The sequence below is a fragment of the Leucopleurus acutus genome, assembly GCF_964270905.1.
Source record: "Leucopleurus acutus genome assembly, chromosome: 1".
Classification (NCBI taxonomy): domain Eukaryota; kingdom Metazoa; phylum Chordata; class Mammalia; order Artiodactyla; family Delphinidae; genus Leucopleurus; species Leucopleurus acutus.
Genome location: NC_139142.1, coordinates 185,418,758 through 185,438,931, shown reverse-complemented (window position 1 = coordinate 185,438,931; position 20,174 = coordinate 185,418,758). Strand labels below are relative to the sequence as shown.

The following is a 20,174-nucleotide window of genomic DNA, read 5'->3' as shown; positions in this document are numbered from 1 at the left end:
GGTTCCCAGAGCACCCAGCATGGTGATGAAGGGCGAGGAAGCCTGGGCTGCAGTGTGGACTCTGCCGAGCGGCCGGGGCACCTCCCACCCACCCGGGCAGGCCTCAGCCACCAGAGCACAGGAGGACTTATGTGCAGTGTTTTAGACAGAAGCCTTTTTTTTTTTTAAATTTTTAGTTTTTTATTTTTGGCTGCGTTGGGTCTTTGTTGCTGTGCACAGCTTTTTCTAGTTGCGGCAAACGGGGGCTACTCTTTGTTGCGGTGCGCGGGCTCTAGGCATGCGGGCTTCAGTAGTTGTGGTGCGCGGGCTCAGTAGTTGTGGCTCACGGGCTCTAGAGCGCAGGCTCAGTAGTTGTGGTGCACGGGCTTAGTTGCTCTGCGGCATGTGGGATCTCCCCGGACCAGGGCTCGAACCCGTGTCTCCTGCATTGGCAGGCGGCTTCTTAACCACTGCACCACCAGGGAAGCCCCAGACAGAAGGCATTTTCACTGTAACTCATCACTCGAATACTTTCTGCACTGCGCTTTCACTGCCGAGGGCGAGGGTTCAATCCCTGGTCGGGGAAATAGGATACCACAAGCCACACGGTGCAGCCAAAAAAAAAAAGAATTCTCTCCTAGTTTTTATGAAATTCTCAAATTACAAATGATACTTTACCATTCTTTATATCACAGGAAGCAAAATAAAACCAAATCAGTTAACTGTAAATGGGCCTGAACCATCTTAGTGGAGTGGTGGAAGTGTTCTAAATCTAGATTGTGGTGATGATTGCACAACTAGGTAAATTTGCTAAAAATCATTGAATTGTACACTTAAGAAGAACTGTGGTATGTGAATTACATCTCAGTAAAGTTACTCACAGAGCCCAAATTAGTTGCAGTGCATCATATGACCACAGAATGTCAGCAAAGATTTTTCCATAAACCTATCTCCAAGGGGGACATAATCAACCACGGCTGTGGCTGCTGCCCTTCACCACAGAAATTCCTCTGTCCTGGGTCTCAGGGGCTTGAAGTTACCAAACACCAGAGTCAGGTATTAGGAATAAGGAAATATTTTCAAATATTGGCTTATGCAAATCTACAATGATCGGAGCTATCAAATCGTTTAATCCATGATATATACAATTAAGTAAAACTCACACCACAATAATCTTCAATAAGCAAACTAGAAATTCAGTCCTATTGGAAATATTAAAGTCCTTTAAAACTAGTTTTGGACTAATTATACGTTCTAGTAAATATTATACAAACTTTAAAAATTTTTTTTTCTTTTTTTCATTTTTTTGTTTTGTTTTATTTATTTATTTAAATTGGGCCATGTATCTTTTTTTTTTTTTCCCCGTGCCGCATGGCATGCAGGATCTTAGTTCCCCGACCAGGGATTGAACCCGTGCCGTCAGAGCATTTAGTATCCCAGACCTCACTGTCTCATGACTTTGATTTCAAAGCTTTCAAGTCAGGCAGTGGTTATTTTTAACAATTCATCCTGGGGGGAATTCCCTGGCCACCCAGTGGTTAGGACTCCATGCTGTCACTGCTGAGGGCCCGCGCTCCACCCCTGGTCGGGGAAATAACATCCCACAGGCCTTGTGGAGCGGCCAAAAATAAAAATAAATAAAAAGAAAAAAAAATTCATCCTGACTAAAAGAACTACAGCAACAAAACCAAAAGCAATGTTACAGATGATACAGCGTGTAGAATGAATAACGGCTGTCTGTTGTAATGGAGGACTCATGGCTGATACAGCTCTTCCACTAACTCCCTGGGTCACTTAACCAGCCCAACCTCTGTTCCTCTGCTTTGACCTTGGCATTTAGTGATACTGTGAAGAAAACGGCTGACCGTCAAATTTCTGAGAAGAGTAAATACAAGTAATATTTCATCAGACCCTATAGTTTCTTATCCCTGTGAGCACAGTTTCTACATTCTTGGTACTGAAGTCATTAACCCAAGAAAGCATCGTTCAGATTGCCTGTAACCGGAGTTCACGAGCGAAATGGCTGTAATGAAGGCAGAGGCATCTACTTTGATCTGGTTCACCTAGGTTAAGATTTTGACACATTAAGACTTTATTTAGACGAATGTTACTTCACTTACACTTATTTATAAATATGCTCAAAATGTGACTGACTGAAAATTTTCCAGCTCACAAGTCTCCTCCCTTCTTCATCTTAACATAGCTGCACTAAGAGGAAGTATTGGCAGCCTAGAAGTGGCTGTGGTTTTCAGTGTTTTAGGAGGTTTACCTTCCCATAATCCGATTTACTGTTTTTACGTTCTTGAAAGATATAAATTAGTAATGAGAGAGAGAGAGACTGTACTCCTTTTAGAAGATTTCTCCATGTTAATTAGTTATTTGAAAGGTTTTATTGATTACTTTCTTTAACTGAAAAGAAGTTCGATGGAAATTTTTAAAATTGTACTTTTTAAATTTACATTTTTAATGTAAAATATAATAGCCATAAAAATCAAAGTTTAGTGACTTCCCTGGCGGTCCAATGGTTAAGACTCCAGGTTTCTACTGCAGGGGGCACAGGTTCAATCCCTGGTCAGGGAGCTAAGATCCTGTATGCCATGCGGCACAGGCAAAAAAAAAAAAAAGGATACATGGCTCAACTTAAATAAATAAAACAATGAAAAAAAGAAAAAAACATTTTTTTAAAGTTTGTATAATGTTTACTAGAACGTATAATTAGTCCAAAACTAGTTTTAAAGGACTTTAATATTTCCAGTAGGACTGAATTTCTAGTTTGATTATTGAATATTATTGTGGTGTGAGATTTTTTACTTAATTGTATATATCATGGATTAAACGATTTGATAGCTCCGATCATTGTAGATTTGCATAAGCTAATATTTGAAAATATTTCCTTATTCCTAATACCTGACTCTGGTGTTTGGTAACTTCAAGCCCCTGAGACCCAGGACAGAGGAATTTCTGTGGTGAAGGGCAGCAGCCACAGCCGTGGTTGATTATGTCCCCCTTGGAGATAGGTTTATGGAAAAATCTTTGCTGACATTCTGTGGTCATATGATGCACTGCAACTAATTTGGGCTCTGTGAGTAGCTTTACCGAGATGTAATTCACATACCACAGTTCTTCTTAAGTGTACAATTCAATGATTTTTAGCAAATTTACCTAGTTGTGCAATCATCACCACAATCTAGATTTAGAACACTTCCACCACTCCACTAAGATGGTTCATGCCCATTTACAGTTAATTGATTTGGTTTTATTTTGCTTCCTGTGATATAAAGAATGGTAAAGTATCATTTGTAATTTGAGAATTTCATAAAAACTAGAATTCTTTTTTTTGGCTGCACTGCGCGGCTTGCAATATCTTAGTTCTCCAACCAGGGATTGAACCCTCGCCCCCAGCAGTGAAAGTGCAGAGCAGACTGCACCTAACCACTGGACGGCCAGGGAGGTCCCAGAGAGAATTCTATTTTTTTATTTTATTTTATTTTTTTTATTTACCTGTGTTAGGTCTTCGTTGCTGCGCGCGGGATTTCTCTAGTTGCAGAGAGCGGGGCTGCTCTTCGTTGCGGTGCGTGGGCTTCTCATCCCGGTGGCTGCTCTTGTTGTGGAGCATGGGCTCTAGACACGTGGGCTTCAGTAGCTGTGGCGCATGGGCTTCGTTGCTTCATGGCATGTGGGATCTTCCCTGACCAGGGCTCAAACCCATGTCCCCTGCATTGCAGGCGGATTCTTAACCACTGAGCCACCAGGGAAGTCCTATCTTTTCCCCCCCATTTTTATTGCAGTACAATTGCTTTAAAATGTTGTGTTAGCTGTACAACAAAGTGAATCAGCTCTATGTATACATATATCCCCATATCCCCTCCCCCTTGAGCCTCCCTCTCACCCTCCCTATCCCACCCCTCTAGGTGGTCACAAAGCACCGAGCTGATCTCCCTGTGCTATGCAGCAGCTTCCCACTAGCTATCTATTTTACATTTGGTAGTGTATATATGTCAGTGCTACTGTCTCACTTCGTCCCAGCTTCCCCTTCCCCCACCCCCCGTCCTCAAGTCCGTTCTCTGTATCTGCATCTTTATTCCTGCCCTGCCACTAGGTTCATCAGTACCGCTTTTTTAGATTCCATATATGTGTGTTAGCATACGGTATTTGTTTTTCTCTTTCTGACTTACTTCACTCTGTATGACAGACTCTAGGTCCATCCACCTCACTACAAATAACTCAATTTCATTCCTTTTTATGGTGGAGTAATATTCCATCGTATATATGTGCCACATCTTCTTTATCCATTCATCTGTTGATGGACATTTAGGTTGCTTCCATGACCTGGCTATTGTAAATAGGGCTGCAATGAACATTGGGGGGCATGTGTCTTTTTGAATTATGGTTCTCTCAGGGTATACGCCCAGTAGTGGGATTGCTGGGTCATATGGTAGTTCTATTTTTAGTTTTTTAAGGAACCTCCATACTGTTCTCCATAGTGGCTGTATCAATTTACATTGCCACCAACAGTGCAGGAGGGTTCCCTTTTCTCCACACCCTCTCCAGCGTTTATTGCTTCTAGATTTTTTGCTGATGGCCATTCTGACTGGCGTGAGGTGGTACCTCATTATGCTTTTGATTTGCATTTCTCTAATTATTAGTGATGTTGAGCATTTTGTCATGTATTTGTTGGCCATCTGTACGTCGTCTTTAGAGAAATGTCTATTTAGGTCTTCTGCCCATTTCTGGATTGGGCTGTTTGTTTTTTTTGAAATTGAGCTGCATGAGCTGCTTGTATAGTTTGGAGATTAATCCTTCGTCAGTTGCTTTGAAAAAAAATCAGAACTATTGAATCTTTGGTTGAGTACATTTGACATAACCATATGCTTGGGAATGAAGAGCATACTCAGAAATTAAAAGACCCATTGTTATTAAGTCTATTTGGGGATCAAAGAGGTATTTTAAAAAAGCATTATGATTCTCTTCATATCATATTTGCTACTCAAGGATTTGCGCGTGAAGGCATGTCTAAACCAAAGAGTCTGGGGACGTCCCTGGTAGCACAGCGATTAAGAATCAGCGCTTCCAATCCAGGGGCTCCGGGTTTGATCTCTGGTCAGGAAACTAGATCCCACATGCATGCCACAACTAAGAGTTCGAATGCCACAACTAAGAAGCCTGCCTGCCGCAACTAAGACCTGGCACAACCAAATAAATAAAAGTTTAAAATAACTAAAATAAATAAATAAAATAAACCAAAGGGCCTGATGCCCTTTCCAAGCTGGTGGGGATCCAGGGGAGAAACACTGCAAAGCTTATTTGTCCCTTCTATTGATCTGGTCCTGAGAAGCTTGGTTTCTATCAATATTAAACTAAAAATCCAACAACAACCCTCACCCCCTCACCCCACAATGGACTCTAAAGTACCTTAACACATTGTTGGGTTAAAAAAAAAATAGAAGAAATGGAATAACTATTGGGACTTAAGGCAAAACCTTCATTGTTTAAATTATATGAATATTTTAATGGAGATGTTTTGTCCCTTATTTGAGTAACTGCTAATTCTGCTGCTTAATTCATGTATTTGGAGAATAGCACCAAGAAGCTGGGCCAGTGTGGGTTGGGCTACACCTACACGTACTTCATTGCCCTTTGTTCTTACTTTTAATCCAGGTCTTTTCTTTCCCTGGACCATCCATCAGATGTGGAGATAAAGCCCTTCTGTGAATCCACAGTGGGAATTGGGGTCTTTGTGCAGAAAGCAGTCAGAGCCTGATAATCCTGAGCTGAAAACCCTTCCTTCTCCCTCTCTGCCCTCCCATGGCTTCTGCCCATAGCCCCGCAGTTATGGGGTGCACGGGGGAGGCACGTGAAGCTCGCCTTTCAGCTCACCAACTCCCCGGAAGGTGTAACTTTTGAAAAATCCGAATTGTCTCTTTTTACTTTTCAAAAATTAACATGTTAAAAAATACTTTATTTTTTAATATTGGTAAGACGTACTTGAGGTTCAAAATTCAGAGGATACAGAGGTGTACAGTGAAAAGTCTGTCTCCCATCCCTGGCACCAAGCCACCCGGGAGGCAACCACCGTCACCAGTTAAGTGACAATTTGGAGTCGCAGGAGAGAGTCTGAGGCAGTATGTGGTCAGGCTGGGTTTCGTGATAAAGACTGGGGTGGTTAATAGTACACGCCAAGCTCTTCGTCTATTCTGTCCATTGCATTCTACACTAGAGACTGTGTGTGCATCAGTACAGTAATCCCATGTGAACCGGAGACGCTGAGAGCTGGCAGGGACCCCTCTGAACGCAGGGCAAATGCCTTTAAGATCTGAGTGGATCGATGAATTATTTATGCCCTACATAGCAGTCTGAGAAGGGGCCTTCAGACTCACCTGGCAGGGCAGCGGCCGAGGTGCTCTGAGTGTTCTCCACCCAAGTGGTGTCAGTGGTCGGGAAGAATCCCCACCCTGCGGTCACGACACCGATGGGCAGCTGTGCGAGCTTCAGGACATGTCTGCGGGTGTCCTGATTAACTCTCTGGATGCTGTTTATGTACCTCTGGGGTCCTCTGAAAAGGGTGTAGAATGGGTGCCCAGGTCTTCGTGCATCTGGAAATCCCTCTAGGTGCCAGGATGGCCCCCTGAGCAGAGGGAGGTGTGCATCTCAGGCTGCTTGACCCTATTTGGGAAAAGGATCCTCCTAAAAAAAAAAGCCTGTGTGTGTGCGTGTGTGCATTCGCATGCACACACGTGTCCAAACCGTGGGAACTTAGCCCAACTAATGTTCCTTGTGTTCTGTTTCTGTATTTAAGGTGGCATCCTGTCCATTTCTTCTAGGCCCTCATGCTGCAGGCCCTCACGTCTTTTAACAGTACCCAAATGGTTAAATAACATATGGTGCACCCAGGGTATTAAATACTATTATAATATTAAAAGTATATAAGCATGATACATACCAACAAGGAATGCTTTCCAAGACATGCTTGCAGGAAAACAAAAATGACAGCACAGTTCAAACATATGATCTAGTAGTTTTACAGAAATTACACCCATATGCATCTATGTGTATACATTTATAAAAAATGGTGTGGACTTCACTTCCACTAGGTGCTCTGAGACCCCCCCCCCCCCCACTGCCATCCATCTAAGCACTGGAGCTCTCTACCCCACCCTCTGCAAGGGCCTCCTGACAACACAAGCCGGGTCGGAGCAGGTGGCACGCTGAGGGGTAAGGCTGCCTTGAGTGGGGGTGGGTGGCCGCAGCGGTGTTGCTCTGGGGGCACCTGCCCTTGGCCTGGTGGTGGGCTGGGCGGATGCTGGCCTCGGGCTCTGGGTGGAAAAGGGCAGTAAGGTAGAGCTCCAGTGGAAAGCACAGCTTGAGGAAAGCTTCCCTAATTTAGACCTGGAGGGCTCAGGATCCACGATCCATAAAGGTCACCAATGCACGAACAGATGAGCCACTAGGAGAGCAGAACCGGCTCCGCACTCCAGGCTGCAGGGTGAGTTCCAATCAGGGAGGCGGGGGGCTTGCTTCATGGGGGTGCTGGGTGACCAGGGGCTGACGACTGCCCCACTTGGGAGTGGGAGAAGAGGGGCAGGGAACGCTGCCTTCAACACACAAGTGGACTGATCATGAGAGAAAAGATGGATTTGACTAAATAATTTCTCTTTTTAAGTGAAAAATCTAAGACATGAAAGGGGTGCTCGTTTTTGCAATATATGTAATTACGAGCAATATCCAACATATAGAAATAATTCCTATCTAGCAAAGAAAAGTTAATGCAAAGAAAGAGGAACAGGAGACATGAGTATCTTATAGAAGAGCAACGTGTCTGGCCAGCAAACACAGGAAACGCTGTTTCACCTCATCAGTAATGAAGGAACTACAGCTGCAGACCGGGAGCTAGCATTCTGCAACCAGGAGACTGGTGAATTCAGAAGTCCGGCAGCACAGATGTTAAAGAGGATACAGGAGAGGTGCCTTCTGACCAGGACGGAGCAGCGGGAACCAGATCAATCTGCCTGCCTGACACAGCAGCTCAGCACAGGGCTCCCTGAGGGAAGGGACGTTCTCTGTGACCCTGTGGTTGCCCCAGCCCAAGGTCTGGGAGGAGTCCAAGGCCCCCAGGCAGGGAGGGGAATCCAACAGCCAGCCAGCAATCTCCCTATGTTGAGGAGATGGCTGAGGGTTGGGTAATGCCAAGGTAGCAGCGTCCAGAGAAGAGGGAGCTGCAGAGGAGCCCAGACCCCAGAGGCCCCCTATCAAGTCAGACCAGCCAAGGAAAGGACCACAGAAAGGAGCTCAGTGGAGTTGGGAATGGTTGTGTCTCCAATGGCCAAAGCGGAAAACACTCCTCCTTGGTGGGGCAGCAGGTAGAGTCCTCAGAAAAGCACTGCCTCTGCAAGTGAGCCTGGAAGCCGCTCTTTCCAGGCAGGTGACTCCGCCCAAGGGAGACTGAGCTGCAGGACCCAGGTAAGCCGGGGCCAGATTCCTGATGTGCAGAAACTGTAACAAAGGTTGCTTTCAGCCACTAAGTTTTGGGGTTATTTGTTATGCAGCAATAGATAACTAATACACCCACTGGCCAGGACTGATCTAGTAACCTATACAACAAAATATCTAATCTGCTGATGGTAGAGACAGGCACCGTGTCCCCTGATTGGTGCTATCTCCTGAGGAGACCACATGGGACCCTCTTCCATCCTGCAGGGGACAGAGGTCCATCCCAATGGGCACAGACACATGGTCCAGATATTGGTTTGACTTTTCTGTTTGGAGGCATCAGCACCCACATCCCAGGCCCAGGGACGTGTGTGGGGATGGACTTGTGCTGACCCAGGAATCTCCCCTTTGTGAAGCAGAGAGCAGCATTTCAAGATCCTGTAGGGGAGTAGAAATTCTCCTTCCTACTAGCCTCCTGGGTCATCTGGCTGGGCTCCTTTGAGCCGACCAGACAGGATACAGATTAACCACAGAAAAGCACAGAGGTTCATTAGCTTGTGCATCCGACCCACGGGGGCACTCAGAGACAAACGACTCAAAGGGAGCTTAGAACTGGGCTTACAGAGCATGTTGGCAAAGCAACACTAAAAATTTAGGGAAGTGACAAGACAAAGGAAAAGGACCTTGAGTCTCTAGGGGTGGCAAATTGTGGGAAGGCAGATATCTGGGAACCAATAGTAGATCCAGGCTAATTAGTAAAGTTTGTCATGTTGCTTCCTCTGGTGCTGTCTGATTCCAGACTAAGGGTCTAAAGTTGTCTCATTAACGTCTGTCCTTCCTGGCAGAGAGTGGAGAGGGACACCTTTGTAAATTTATGTCCTGATTTTAGGCAAATGGGGGAGCAGCTACTGCTTCTCAACTGCCTTCAGCTCAAAATAATCCTTATGCCAAAGTGCCCTATTGTGGGGTGGCATATTCTGTGACCCTGCAATACCTAATACCTTAACCATTTCCCATAAGCCAGAATGATTCATCCATTTCTTTTGAAAGCTTGGAAAGCATGGTAAAAGTAATTAAAAATCTAAATTTTTAGCAGTTTCAAATTCACCTTTTGTCTCAAATGTCATAAATTTTGTTTAGGGCTGAAGAGTTAATCTATTTTTAGAGGAAAAAAATATTACTGCTTGAAAGGAGGAGATGTGACCTGTCAATATACAGGTATTAGAAGAAGAAAAACCCCCAAATCCCAGGCAGATTTCTCCATGTTTCCTTGCCACACCTTCCTCTGGGCACCATGCAGGGGAGAACACTCAGTGAGGTGCCCAGGACTCAAATGCGACCACAGTTACTGCTCCTTCGTGGGGGATAAGCACATATGTAACTCCAAAGTAGAACTCGGGGATGAGTTCCTGGTGTCACAAAGGCAAGTGGATTTCTCTTTATAGCTATTGTGCCCAGATTACCGCCCAGTGAAGAGGAAAACTCTTAATGGATTATCTGGTAAAAGAACAATTTTGTTAAAATGGTACACTAATTTTATGCCAATTCATAGATACAAGGTAATAATACCAATTTGTTTTTAAAAAGAACTCCCAAAGGATATAAGCCAGTTACTTACATAAAAGCCCTGTATTGCACCGTGGAAAGACAAAACATTGGACTTGATAAATCACAGCATCTGTCATATGAATTACTCTACCAAGAAGAATTAAAGGAAATGTCCTGTTACCAAGTCCAAGCTCGTATTGCTTGCTGCACGACAGGCCAGTAAACTGAGAGACGATTTGTTGGGGCAAGGAATAGCGACTTTATTCAGAAAGCCAGCAGACTGAAAAGATGGTGGACTTGTGTCCCAAAGAACCAGCTTGCCTGAGTTAGAATTCAGGCTTTTATACTGAAAGGGGAGGGCGTAAAGTCAAACACTTCCTGGTTCCCATCAGCCTCCTGGGGGAGGTGTTAATTTCTTCCTCCCTGCAGTCATTCACAGGTGGGCCTGGTCAGCATGCTTCCTGGGAGCTAAACAAAGGTACTTTAGCTTAATGCTCATTACCTGGGAGGCAGGGTTCCCAGAGATGGGCCATTGTGTATAATTTAAGCTTATAGGCAACATCCCCTCAGTGATTAACTTGTAATAGAATACGAAGGCTCTTCCCTATCACAGTCCTACCAGAGGAAGCTGGGGAGACAAAAGATGAGTAACCTGGTGCAAAACAGGTGGTGGGCAGGGTTTGACCTACAGACTTAGTTGGCGATTCCTACTCTAGAGCTAAGAATGGTGTTTACATGTTAAAATGATGGAGAAAAATTAAAGGAATGAAAATTATTTGGAATTCAAGGTTTCCTGGAACTCAGCAGAACCTGCTTGTCCATGTGTCTTCCGTGGCTGCTTTTGCTGAGTGCTTCTGACAGAGACCCATGCCCTGCAAAGCCTGAGCCATTTGCCATCTGCTTCTTTATGGAAAACGTTGCCATTCCCTGCCCTACAGCAGTGCTTCTCAGTTCTGGAACTGTGTGGGAAGGTTTAATGTTATGGATCTAATTGGCCACCTGCTGAACCCCGCTCCACCCCATGACCCTAAGACCCTAAGATGCAGCCAAGGTTGAGAAGTTCTGCTTTGAAACCAGACCTGAGAGCTGCATGTGAGATCTTAGTTCCCCGACCAGGGAGCAAACGCATGTCCCCTGCATTGGAAGCACCGAGTCTTAACCGCTGGACCGCCAGGGAAGTCCCCAGACCTCAGAGCTTTTTAAAACACCAAGGCTGGGCTCCCCCTCCGTCCAGTTAATTAGAAAGGGGGGTGTGGTGAGGGGGTGAGGGGTGGGTGTCACCTGGGTGATTCCCGCCGCAGAGCTGAGAACTGGGGGCCTCTCTGAGTTAAATCCCTGCCCCCACTTAGTAGCCCTGTCCTCGACAAGTGACTGGAACCCTGGAACCGGCAGGTGAGCCCCAGGGGCCAAGTGGGGAGGGGTCAGGGAGAGGTCGAGGGTTCCCTGGGGCCTTGCACAGAGATCATTTCACCTGGTCAAGTCAAAGATATTTCAGGATCCTTGGAGCTTAAACTCAAGTGTTATCTGATCACACCTCTGATCTGATTTCTTTTGGGAACTTTGAGGAAAATTTCGAATGAAAAAACAAGGACAAGCTGTAGTAAAATGGAAAAAATGCTTTGAAGTCGGAAGTTTTGATCCTCAGAATCCTCATTTGCTAAACGAGATGTAAAACACAATACAAATCTATAGATTCCCAGATTCATGTATTTGGAGCATACTTATACTAAAAAAGAAATATTTTTTAAATCTGAAATTTAAATTTTATTGAGTACCCTGTATTTCTATTCGCTAAATCTGTCAACCCTATATAGAAACCTTAGTAATTCTTCAAAAAAATGACTAAGTATGACTAAGTATCATATTTGCTAAAAAGGTATATATTCTCTTAATTTCAATCATTTACCCCAAACCTTCCTAAGAAAAATGACTCTGCTTTGTGGTTTAAAAGGGGTTTTAAGGAATATGAGAACCTACTAAAATTTGCAAACTGGCCACTAGAGGGAGCCAAATTGATAAATGACAGCCTATCTCCTGCGCTGATGAGTCAGTCAAGGCACAGTGTCAAAATGAGTCCTACGTGAGAATTAATCACTTTTCTAATAGATATGGTTTTTTTTAAAAACATCCTTGAAATAACATAACTAACACATTCAATGTCTTAAAAAGGTAGCAAACAACATATGGTTTTCAACAAGCGTATTCGCATTAAACCTTTCCCACTTGCCATGGATGGAGATGGGGACCAGCAGGGAGTAGGTGCAGACTCACAGGAAATACTGAAATAACAAGCCCCTAAGACTGATGATGTAATGCATTGAACCTAAAACTGTAAACCAGAATCGAATTTGATAGATGACTTAGTGAGTCTTTGAGGAAAATACCAGAAAAATAGGGTAGGAAATCTCCAAGATCTCTCCTCTCCACACATGAGATGTTACCCTCCCGTAGTTCTCTGACTAGAGGGGGACCAACTAGGACTCACTCGTTTTGCTGCTGCTTCCCCTTCCCAGACCTGGAAGAGATGGGATTTTTCTCTATTCCTTTCCTGTTTCAAGGACTCACTTACACTCTGGTTTAAAGTAAAATTCTGTTTTACATTTTTCGAATGATCATCAGAGTTAAAATTTATGCCCTTGTAATAATCTACGAGCCAGCCCTATTTGCTCCTGGAAATACAAAGATGGAGCATTTGGGATTTAGAAAGTCCTGTCTCTTTGAAAGCCTGTTTGGCAAGTTTGTGATCTTAACAATTCTCAAAAGCAAAGACTAGACTGCAAAAACATAATGTATTTTCTTTGCCTTCCTTCCATAAGAATCATAATCCTGCCTGAGACAAATGGATGCCGCCAACAGGATAGGGGGAGGCCATATACGTGGAGGTACAGGGAGAAAAGTACATCACCTATTTAAAAAATAATACCCATTACGATTCTTCAGCATGACAGTCAAGCCAGGTTTATCAAGTACTTTTTTTTTTAAGGTTTTTTTGGATGTGGACCATTTTTAAAGTCTTTACTGAATTTGTTACAATATTGCTTTCTGTTTTCTGTTTTGGTTTTCTGGCCACGAGGCATATGGGATCTTAGCTCCCCGACTGGGGATTGAACCTGCACCCCCTGTATTGGAAGGCAAAGACCCTAACCATTGGACTACCAGGGAAGTCTCTTTATCAAGTACTTTCTAACGCCTGATGTTTAGCCAGTAGTTAGATCCAAGCAAACAGAAATAGCTCCTAACCTGTGTAATAGGGAAGAAACTTTGTGTTCTATTACAAGTTAATCATTAAAAGGGTGTTGCCTGTAAGCTTAAATTATACATAATGGCCTGTCCCTGGGAACCCTGCCTCCCAGGTAATGAGCATTAAGCTCAAGTACCTTTGTTTAGCTCCCAGGAAGCATGCTGGCCAGGCCCACCTGTGAATGACTGCAGGGAGGAAAAACGTAACACCTCCCCTCTGGAGGCTGACCTAATATGTAGTAGGCACAAAAGAAATATTTATTGAATTTACCAAACCAGGAAGTGTCTAACTTTACTCCCTCCCCTTTTAGTATAAAAGAAGCCTGAATTCTAACTCAGGCAAGCTGTTCTTTGGGACACCACTCCACCATCTTCCCTGTCTGCTGGCTTCCTGAATAAAGTAGTTATTCCTTGCCCCGACAACTCGTCTCAATGTATTAGCCTGTCGTGCAGCAAGCAGTACGAACACATGTACTTTCTTAAGTAGGATGTATAAACATCCCTACTATTTGGGGGTTATCTACTGGGGCCATTCCACCTGTCCACAAACATTAGAACAAACAGATGTTTTCTGTTTCTCAGTGACTGTAGTAAGTACAGTAGAAGAGTCTAAATGGCCAAAGAATTGTTCTAAAAGAATTTTTCAAATGATTACCCATTGTTAACAATTTCAGCACTGTAATAATGAAAGAACTATTTGATCGAGGGCAGGCACGTGGTGATTATGGCACGTGCTGGATGGCTGGTTCATGTCCTGGCAACCATGGCAACCAGTGTGAGAGGTAATGGGTGAGTTTGGTGATCTTGCTAGGAACCTAGGGTGTAACAGTTATGTTTTGGTAGTTATTAAGTGCTGCAAAAGGTTGAATAGCGTTTTGCATTTATACAGTAAACATCTGCAGAAATAATCGAAGACCAATGAAATGAGAAAAGCAAAAGCCATTTTTCTGGGTTTGCTATAGTAAGGGAGCTAGCTACTATCACTTGCGTTTTGGTGGAGACCCAAAGGTGGGCAGAGGAGTGGGAATGCCTTATAAGGTGCAGAAAGGGAAGGCTTCCGGTGTGCCTGGCTGGTGGCAGGGGGCAGCTGAGGGTGGATAAACTGGAATCGGGCATCCTAAGTGATTGGTCAGGGGAGCAGATTTGGCTTTCTTTGGTTGGTTTTAAGTTGGAAGCAGGAACAAAACTTAGGGAGGGCTGTCAGTTGTTAATCAAGCCCTGGCCATTTGGGGCCAATTGTTACAAAAGTTATTATTTAGCTTCCTGGTTTGCTGCTAGAGACAGCAATCTTGCTTCCTGCAAGTCTGATTTACAGGAGGCTGGCTTCCTGGGCTGGTTACTGTGGAAGAGCGGTTGGTGTCCCGGGCAGGTGGCTGCACGTTGTGGGGCAGAGCTCTATTGCTATGGATGGCCTGGCCATTGTCTGTGTGTACATTCAGTCTCTCCCATCCCATTCCTTAATCGAGAACAGAAAGAAAAACTAAGCAGACACACCCAAAAGATGTTGGCGAGAGATTAATTAAAAGTTTTAGTCATAATGGGAATTCCCTAGGGGTCCAGTGGTTAGGACTGCGCGCTTCCACTGCAGGGGGCACGGGTTTGATCCCTGGTTGGGGAACTAAGATCCCGCATGCCTTGCGGTGCGGCCAAAAAAAAAAAAAAATCATTATGCTCTTTTCGAATTAATATATTTAAATTTCAAATATAGTCTTCATCCAAATAGGTCAGGTTGCAGACATTCTGGGTAAATCATTTATTTTATGAAAACCAGTGTCCTACAGTTGTGCACTTTATTAGGTGGACCGCAAAGGTGCATGTGCTCTTATATACTATACACTGGAATGGAAACGCTGGAAGGCCCCTTAGCCCTGGCATCAAGAACAGGCCTGATATGTAGTAGGCACAAAAGAAATGTTTATTGAATGAATTAATGCATGTTTCTAACTCTTTTTTTAAAGTTTATTTTTAACTGTGCTAAAATACATATAACATAAAATTTACCATTTTAACCATTTTTCAGTGTACAGTTGAGTAGTGTTAATTACTTTCACATTGTTGTGTAATCATCTCCGGAACTCATCTTGCAGAATTGAAACTCTGTACCCAGCTCCCCATTTGCCCCTCTCCCCACCCCATGGCAACCAATACCCCCCCCAAGCCCCGTCTCTATGAGTTTGACTTCCCAGGTGCCTCATATACGTGGAATCATACGGTATTTGTCTTTTTGTGACTGGCTTATTTTACTTGGTACAATGTCCTCAAGGTTCATTCATGTGTAGCATGTGTCAGAATTTCCTTCCTTACTTTTTTTTTAACCTTCCCCCACCTGTCCCTCCCCAGCCGTAAAAAAAATTAGGAAGGATATAATCTGAGAATAGTGAACTCACAACGGTGTCTTTGTTTCTCTTACTTCACTCATTTTTGGCATTTGGAAATGGGCCTCATTTCCCTCATATGTAAAATGGGGTCATAATATATACACATGCACATGACCACTGACCTAGCTGTCCTGCCTGGCACAAACGAGGGGATGGGGGGCTGTTAGCCCTCCCCTGCTCGTCCCCTTGAGCTGGTTTTTCCTCTTACTCCATCTCCCACTACTAAATACCCTTCTCTCTTCTTCTGACCGTCCCGGGAGCAGAGAGAGGGAGGGGCCAGGGTGAGGGGTGGGTCATGACAAGCACAGGTCATGACCAAGAGGGAAGAAAACTCACTCTTTCCAGGACAATGTAGGGACTCTGAGGGAAAATTCAGCCTTTTTAAAGCTGAATAATATTCCATTGTAGGTGTACACCACATTTTGTTTACCCATTCATTTGCTGATGAACCCTTAGGTTGCTTCCACCTTTTGGCTATTGTGAATAATGCTGCTGTGAACAGGAGTGTACAAAAGTCTCTTTGAGACCCTGCTTTCAATTTTTTGGGGGTATATACCCAGAAGTGGGATTGCTGAATCATATGATAATTCTATTTTTATTCTGGGGGGAACCACCATACTAGTTTCTATAGCAGCTGCACCATTTTACATTCCCACCAGCAGTGCCCAAACACGTTTCTGACTCCTAAGTTTGATTTCCCGGTGTGCTGGTCTGGAGCAGATTAGAAGCAATGAATTAGAAGGGACCAGCAGGTAAAACAGTAGCATGAAGTGTCGTCTGGCAATCTAACATTGAGTGACAAGAATTACAAGAAGCAAAACTAGCACTGGATTATTACAATATTCAATAATGGATACTCTTAATGGTGATCTGGAATATAATGAAAGTGTTAAATTATGTTCGATTTCCATTGTATAAGGAGGCAGACATCCTTAAACCATTGGTAATTATGTAAGAAAAAATCCATTGATAATTATGTAAGTATTGAAGTGTTTAATTTTAGAATGATTTCCAAAACAAAGAGTTCCATTAAAAATTGTGACATTTTTCCAAGGGCTTGGTCCTTAAGGAGGTTATTTTCATTTATCCAGGAAGTTCACTTTTATGGCCTTGACCCCTTCCTATAATGCCACATTAGTGAGCTGTCACTGTTTCCATGTATAATAATCATACAGAGGCCTTTTCAAATTTAAATCATGATGTAATGATGTATACTAAACCAAAATAATAATTTCAGCTAATGGTGTTTGTATGGTCATGAAACGTTTATTGATTAAGGAAAGAGGGAATCCACTGAGCTAGGAAAACATTCTCCAAACCACTGGAAAATGACAGGTCTAACAAATAATTACCATTTGGTGGTGTATATTGAACTGTCTTACATACAGAGCACCAGGGATCTGAAAGAAGTGAGGAGGTGACATATGGCCTGAGGAGGGTCATGACCTAGTTATGACTCACAAGGGGCATTATTACAGCATGTGGGTTGCACACGGGAGGAAGGGGGGGTCAGGGAGAGATGTGCCCTTCATCCCGGGCAAGAACCAGTGGGCCATCCCGCTGATAGCTGGCGGGCTGGCAGGCTTGTCCAGAGGCGGGCTGCAGACGCATGGTGGTGAGTCTGTGCAAGCCACGCCAGGGCGCTGGGGATGGAGGTGAGCTGGGAGGCAGGAGAAATGTCTGTCGGAAAGCTGGGTCGGGGTTCACCACCAGAGACCAAAGCCGAGGTTAGGGAACCCAAAGGGATCTGAACAGAAGGTGCTGAGACTGAGGATAAATAAGTAACTGATAGTTAAATGGCAGAGGGCCACCGAAGGGCGCGTGGGGACATCACACACGATGAAGTTATGCTTTCCCATTTTTTTTTTTAATCTTTATTGGAGTATAGTTACTTTATGCTTTCCCATCTTGAATTGGGAAAATGCTGCTGTCACTTTGTTCGTCCCACGTCCTGGCTCCTTTGTGAAGTCGGGTGTGTTGTCATTCCAGGTTCATGGTGAGGAAACTGGATGGTGAACCCAAGCCCCCTTCAGTCACATCCACGTCAGGAGTTGAGCTGGGACTGGAATTTCCTGCCCTGGAGCTTTTCGCTACCAGGTGAGCCTTGGTCCTGTCATTGTCCAGTCTAAAAATCTTCCCCTTCCTAGAAAAAGCTTTTGTTTATAATAAATGTCTTACGTCTTAATGGGCAGTGGGCTGTGGGGTCTGGAGGGTAGCTTGTGTAACATATTCAGTCAAAATCACAGGTTAATACCCTGGTTTCCTCAGCAATGTTAGCTTAGGAAGTGGCCTGAACTTAAGGTGACTTGGTTGTTGAAAGTCTTTTTTAGAGACACTAGGTTTTTGGTACCTGGCACTGAGACTTTTTTTCAGTAGTACAGATTCTATACTAACCATGAAGCCTGTGCTGGACTACTGACTTTTATCTAAAATGAAAGTATTTATCGGTTTTGCAGGCAATGAAGCAAGGGCTTTTGCATGTTTGTTTGAACCTGCGGTGAATATTTCAGAAAATCACTAAAATCTAAGACTACTGAGATTGTTTATGTTATTTAAAGCTTTTTAAAAATTAACTAGATAGAGAATGAATCTTGGCCATATTTTCTTTTTTAACTGGAAGTTCCCTTGTTTAGTAGTTGTATCTTTAAACCTGAATTACTGCTAGTTGGTTACAAATGAAATAGCTCAAGGCACTGCTGTATTCTAGAATATTCTGCAAACAAGTGCAGTTTAGGATTTATAGTAACAATGAATTCTAAGGTAGAGAGGGCTCCCTTTCTTCCTAACTCATGGTGGGGATCTCTTATAGAGAAGATTGCCTTGGAGCTTTGTGAAAGATCCTCTTGGGGTCTAAAGCAAAGGCCAGAACAAAGCTGTGACTATAGGAACCATCAACGCATGTTTCTCTTTGGGAGAAAAGTTTGGGAGGCTGAATGTGAAACACTTCTGGGTGGTTCAGTGCATATTAAGTTTAAGAGCCCTGCATTTGAAGAGGGAAGACCCGATTTCTGTCCAGGTCTGCTCTGCCTGACACAGCCTCTTCTGGACACGCCACTGTTTCCATGACATGGATGTCTTACGTCAAAGCATGATGTACAAATAGGATACAAACAAAACTGTAAAACCAACAAAAATTCAAACTGGCAATGTTGATGTGAGACAGATGGTGTTCTTTGCTGAAACTAAATTGTACAGTGTTAGGTTTATAGCAGATAAATGTAGCTTCAAGTCCAATTCTATTAATTTTTTACTTTTGGCCATGAGCAACATGTGGGATATTAATTCCACAATCAGGGATCGAACCTGCACCCCCCGCAGTGAAAGCTCGGAGTCTTCACCACTGGACTGCCAGGGAAGTCCCCAATTCTGTTTTGATTAAATAATGTAACTGTAGATGGGCTTTGTTTGCTAAATCGGACTAATCAGACTTCACACGTAAGCAAACTTTCCCCAGCCAGCAGTCCTTCAGCGCCACTTTTAAGGAGGTTTCCTAGCAAATTTCAGAACATCCACAGTCTTCTAGATTAGGAGCTTTTCTTTTTTTTGGTAAAGAGCCAGATATTAAATCTTTAGGCTTTGTAGGCTAAGAAGCAAGATTGAGGGTATTATGTAGGTACTCACATAATAAGAAAATGTCTTTTCACACTTAAGAAGTGTTTTGAGATTAACAGTCTTTTTATTGAAAATATGTTACTTTTCCTCTTACAGTTTTCAGTGGAAAGCTAAACTAGGTAATGAGTTCTTGATAGTAATTGCTGTTATTTTCTTTCAGAGACTATGAAAAGTATGTTCTCAAGGAAGGAATGAATGACATATTTGAAGTGAATAACTGGCAGATTTAGACAGAGCTTCTCAACCTTGGCACTACTGCCATTGTGGGCTGTACGGTTCTTGCCGTGGAGGCTGTCTTGCACACTGTAGGATGTTTAGCTGCATCTCTGGCTTCTACCCACTAGATGCAGTACAGTCCCTCCCCAGTGGGAATAATAAAAAGTATCTCCAGGAAACGCCCTGGGGTCCAGTGGTTAGGACTTGGCACTTTCACTGCTGAGGGCCCACGTTCAATCCCTGGTCCAGGAATTAAGATACCACAAGCCGTGCGGTGTGGCCACCCCCCAAAAAAAGTATCTCTAGACAGGGGCAAACCACTGTTTGGGACAAACTGGCAAAAGTGGTCAACTGAAGAAATATGGCTTATTAGTACATATGTGCCGCTTGCAAGCGCACACACACACACACACGCAGGTGGGCGCACGCACACACACGGCATACACATTTTTCTTCTGGAGGATCTGGGTGCTTTCAGGTTTAAAAGAAAAAAAGAAGACGTAAGGCATGGCAACCTGAGCTGTGGAATTCTGATTTCTGCCTTTGAAGTAGACAACTTAATGAATTATACTTTCACTCTGATGGTTTTCTTCCTAATGCAGTCAGAACTAGGCTCTGAGAAGTACAACTCCATGTCACAAGGGCCCTTTTCCTGGTTAATTACATTCGAGAGAAAGCATTAAAGGTAAAAAACACTATTTATTTCCAAAAGATCTCTATAAATATCAGAAGCTTCACAATGCAGAGAATGAGAAAAATATTTTCTCAAAAATT

The 20,174-nt window shown here is 43.6% G+C and overlaps 1 protein-coding gene across 1 annotated transcript in view; it reads left to right on the top strand.

Annotated features, from left to right (window-relative positions):
* CREM (cAMP responsive element modulator) overlaps positions 1-17,825 on the top strand; it is a 92,079-nt gene extending 74,254 nt beyond the window's left edge. The window contains exon 10 of the mRNA XM_082843665.1: positions 17,562-17,825. Within this exon, the coding sequence (XP_082699791.1) occupies positions 17,562-17,673 (112 nt within the window). The 3' untranslated portion in view covers positions 17,674-17,825. The remainder of the gene's footprint in view (positions 1-17,561) is intronic.
* Positions 17,826-20,174: the final 2,349 nt, after the last annotated feature.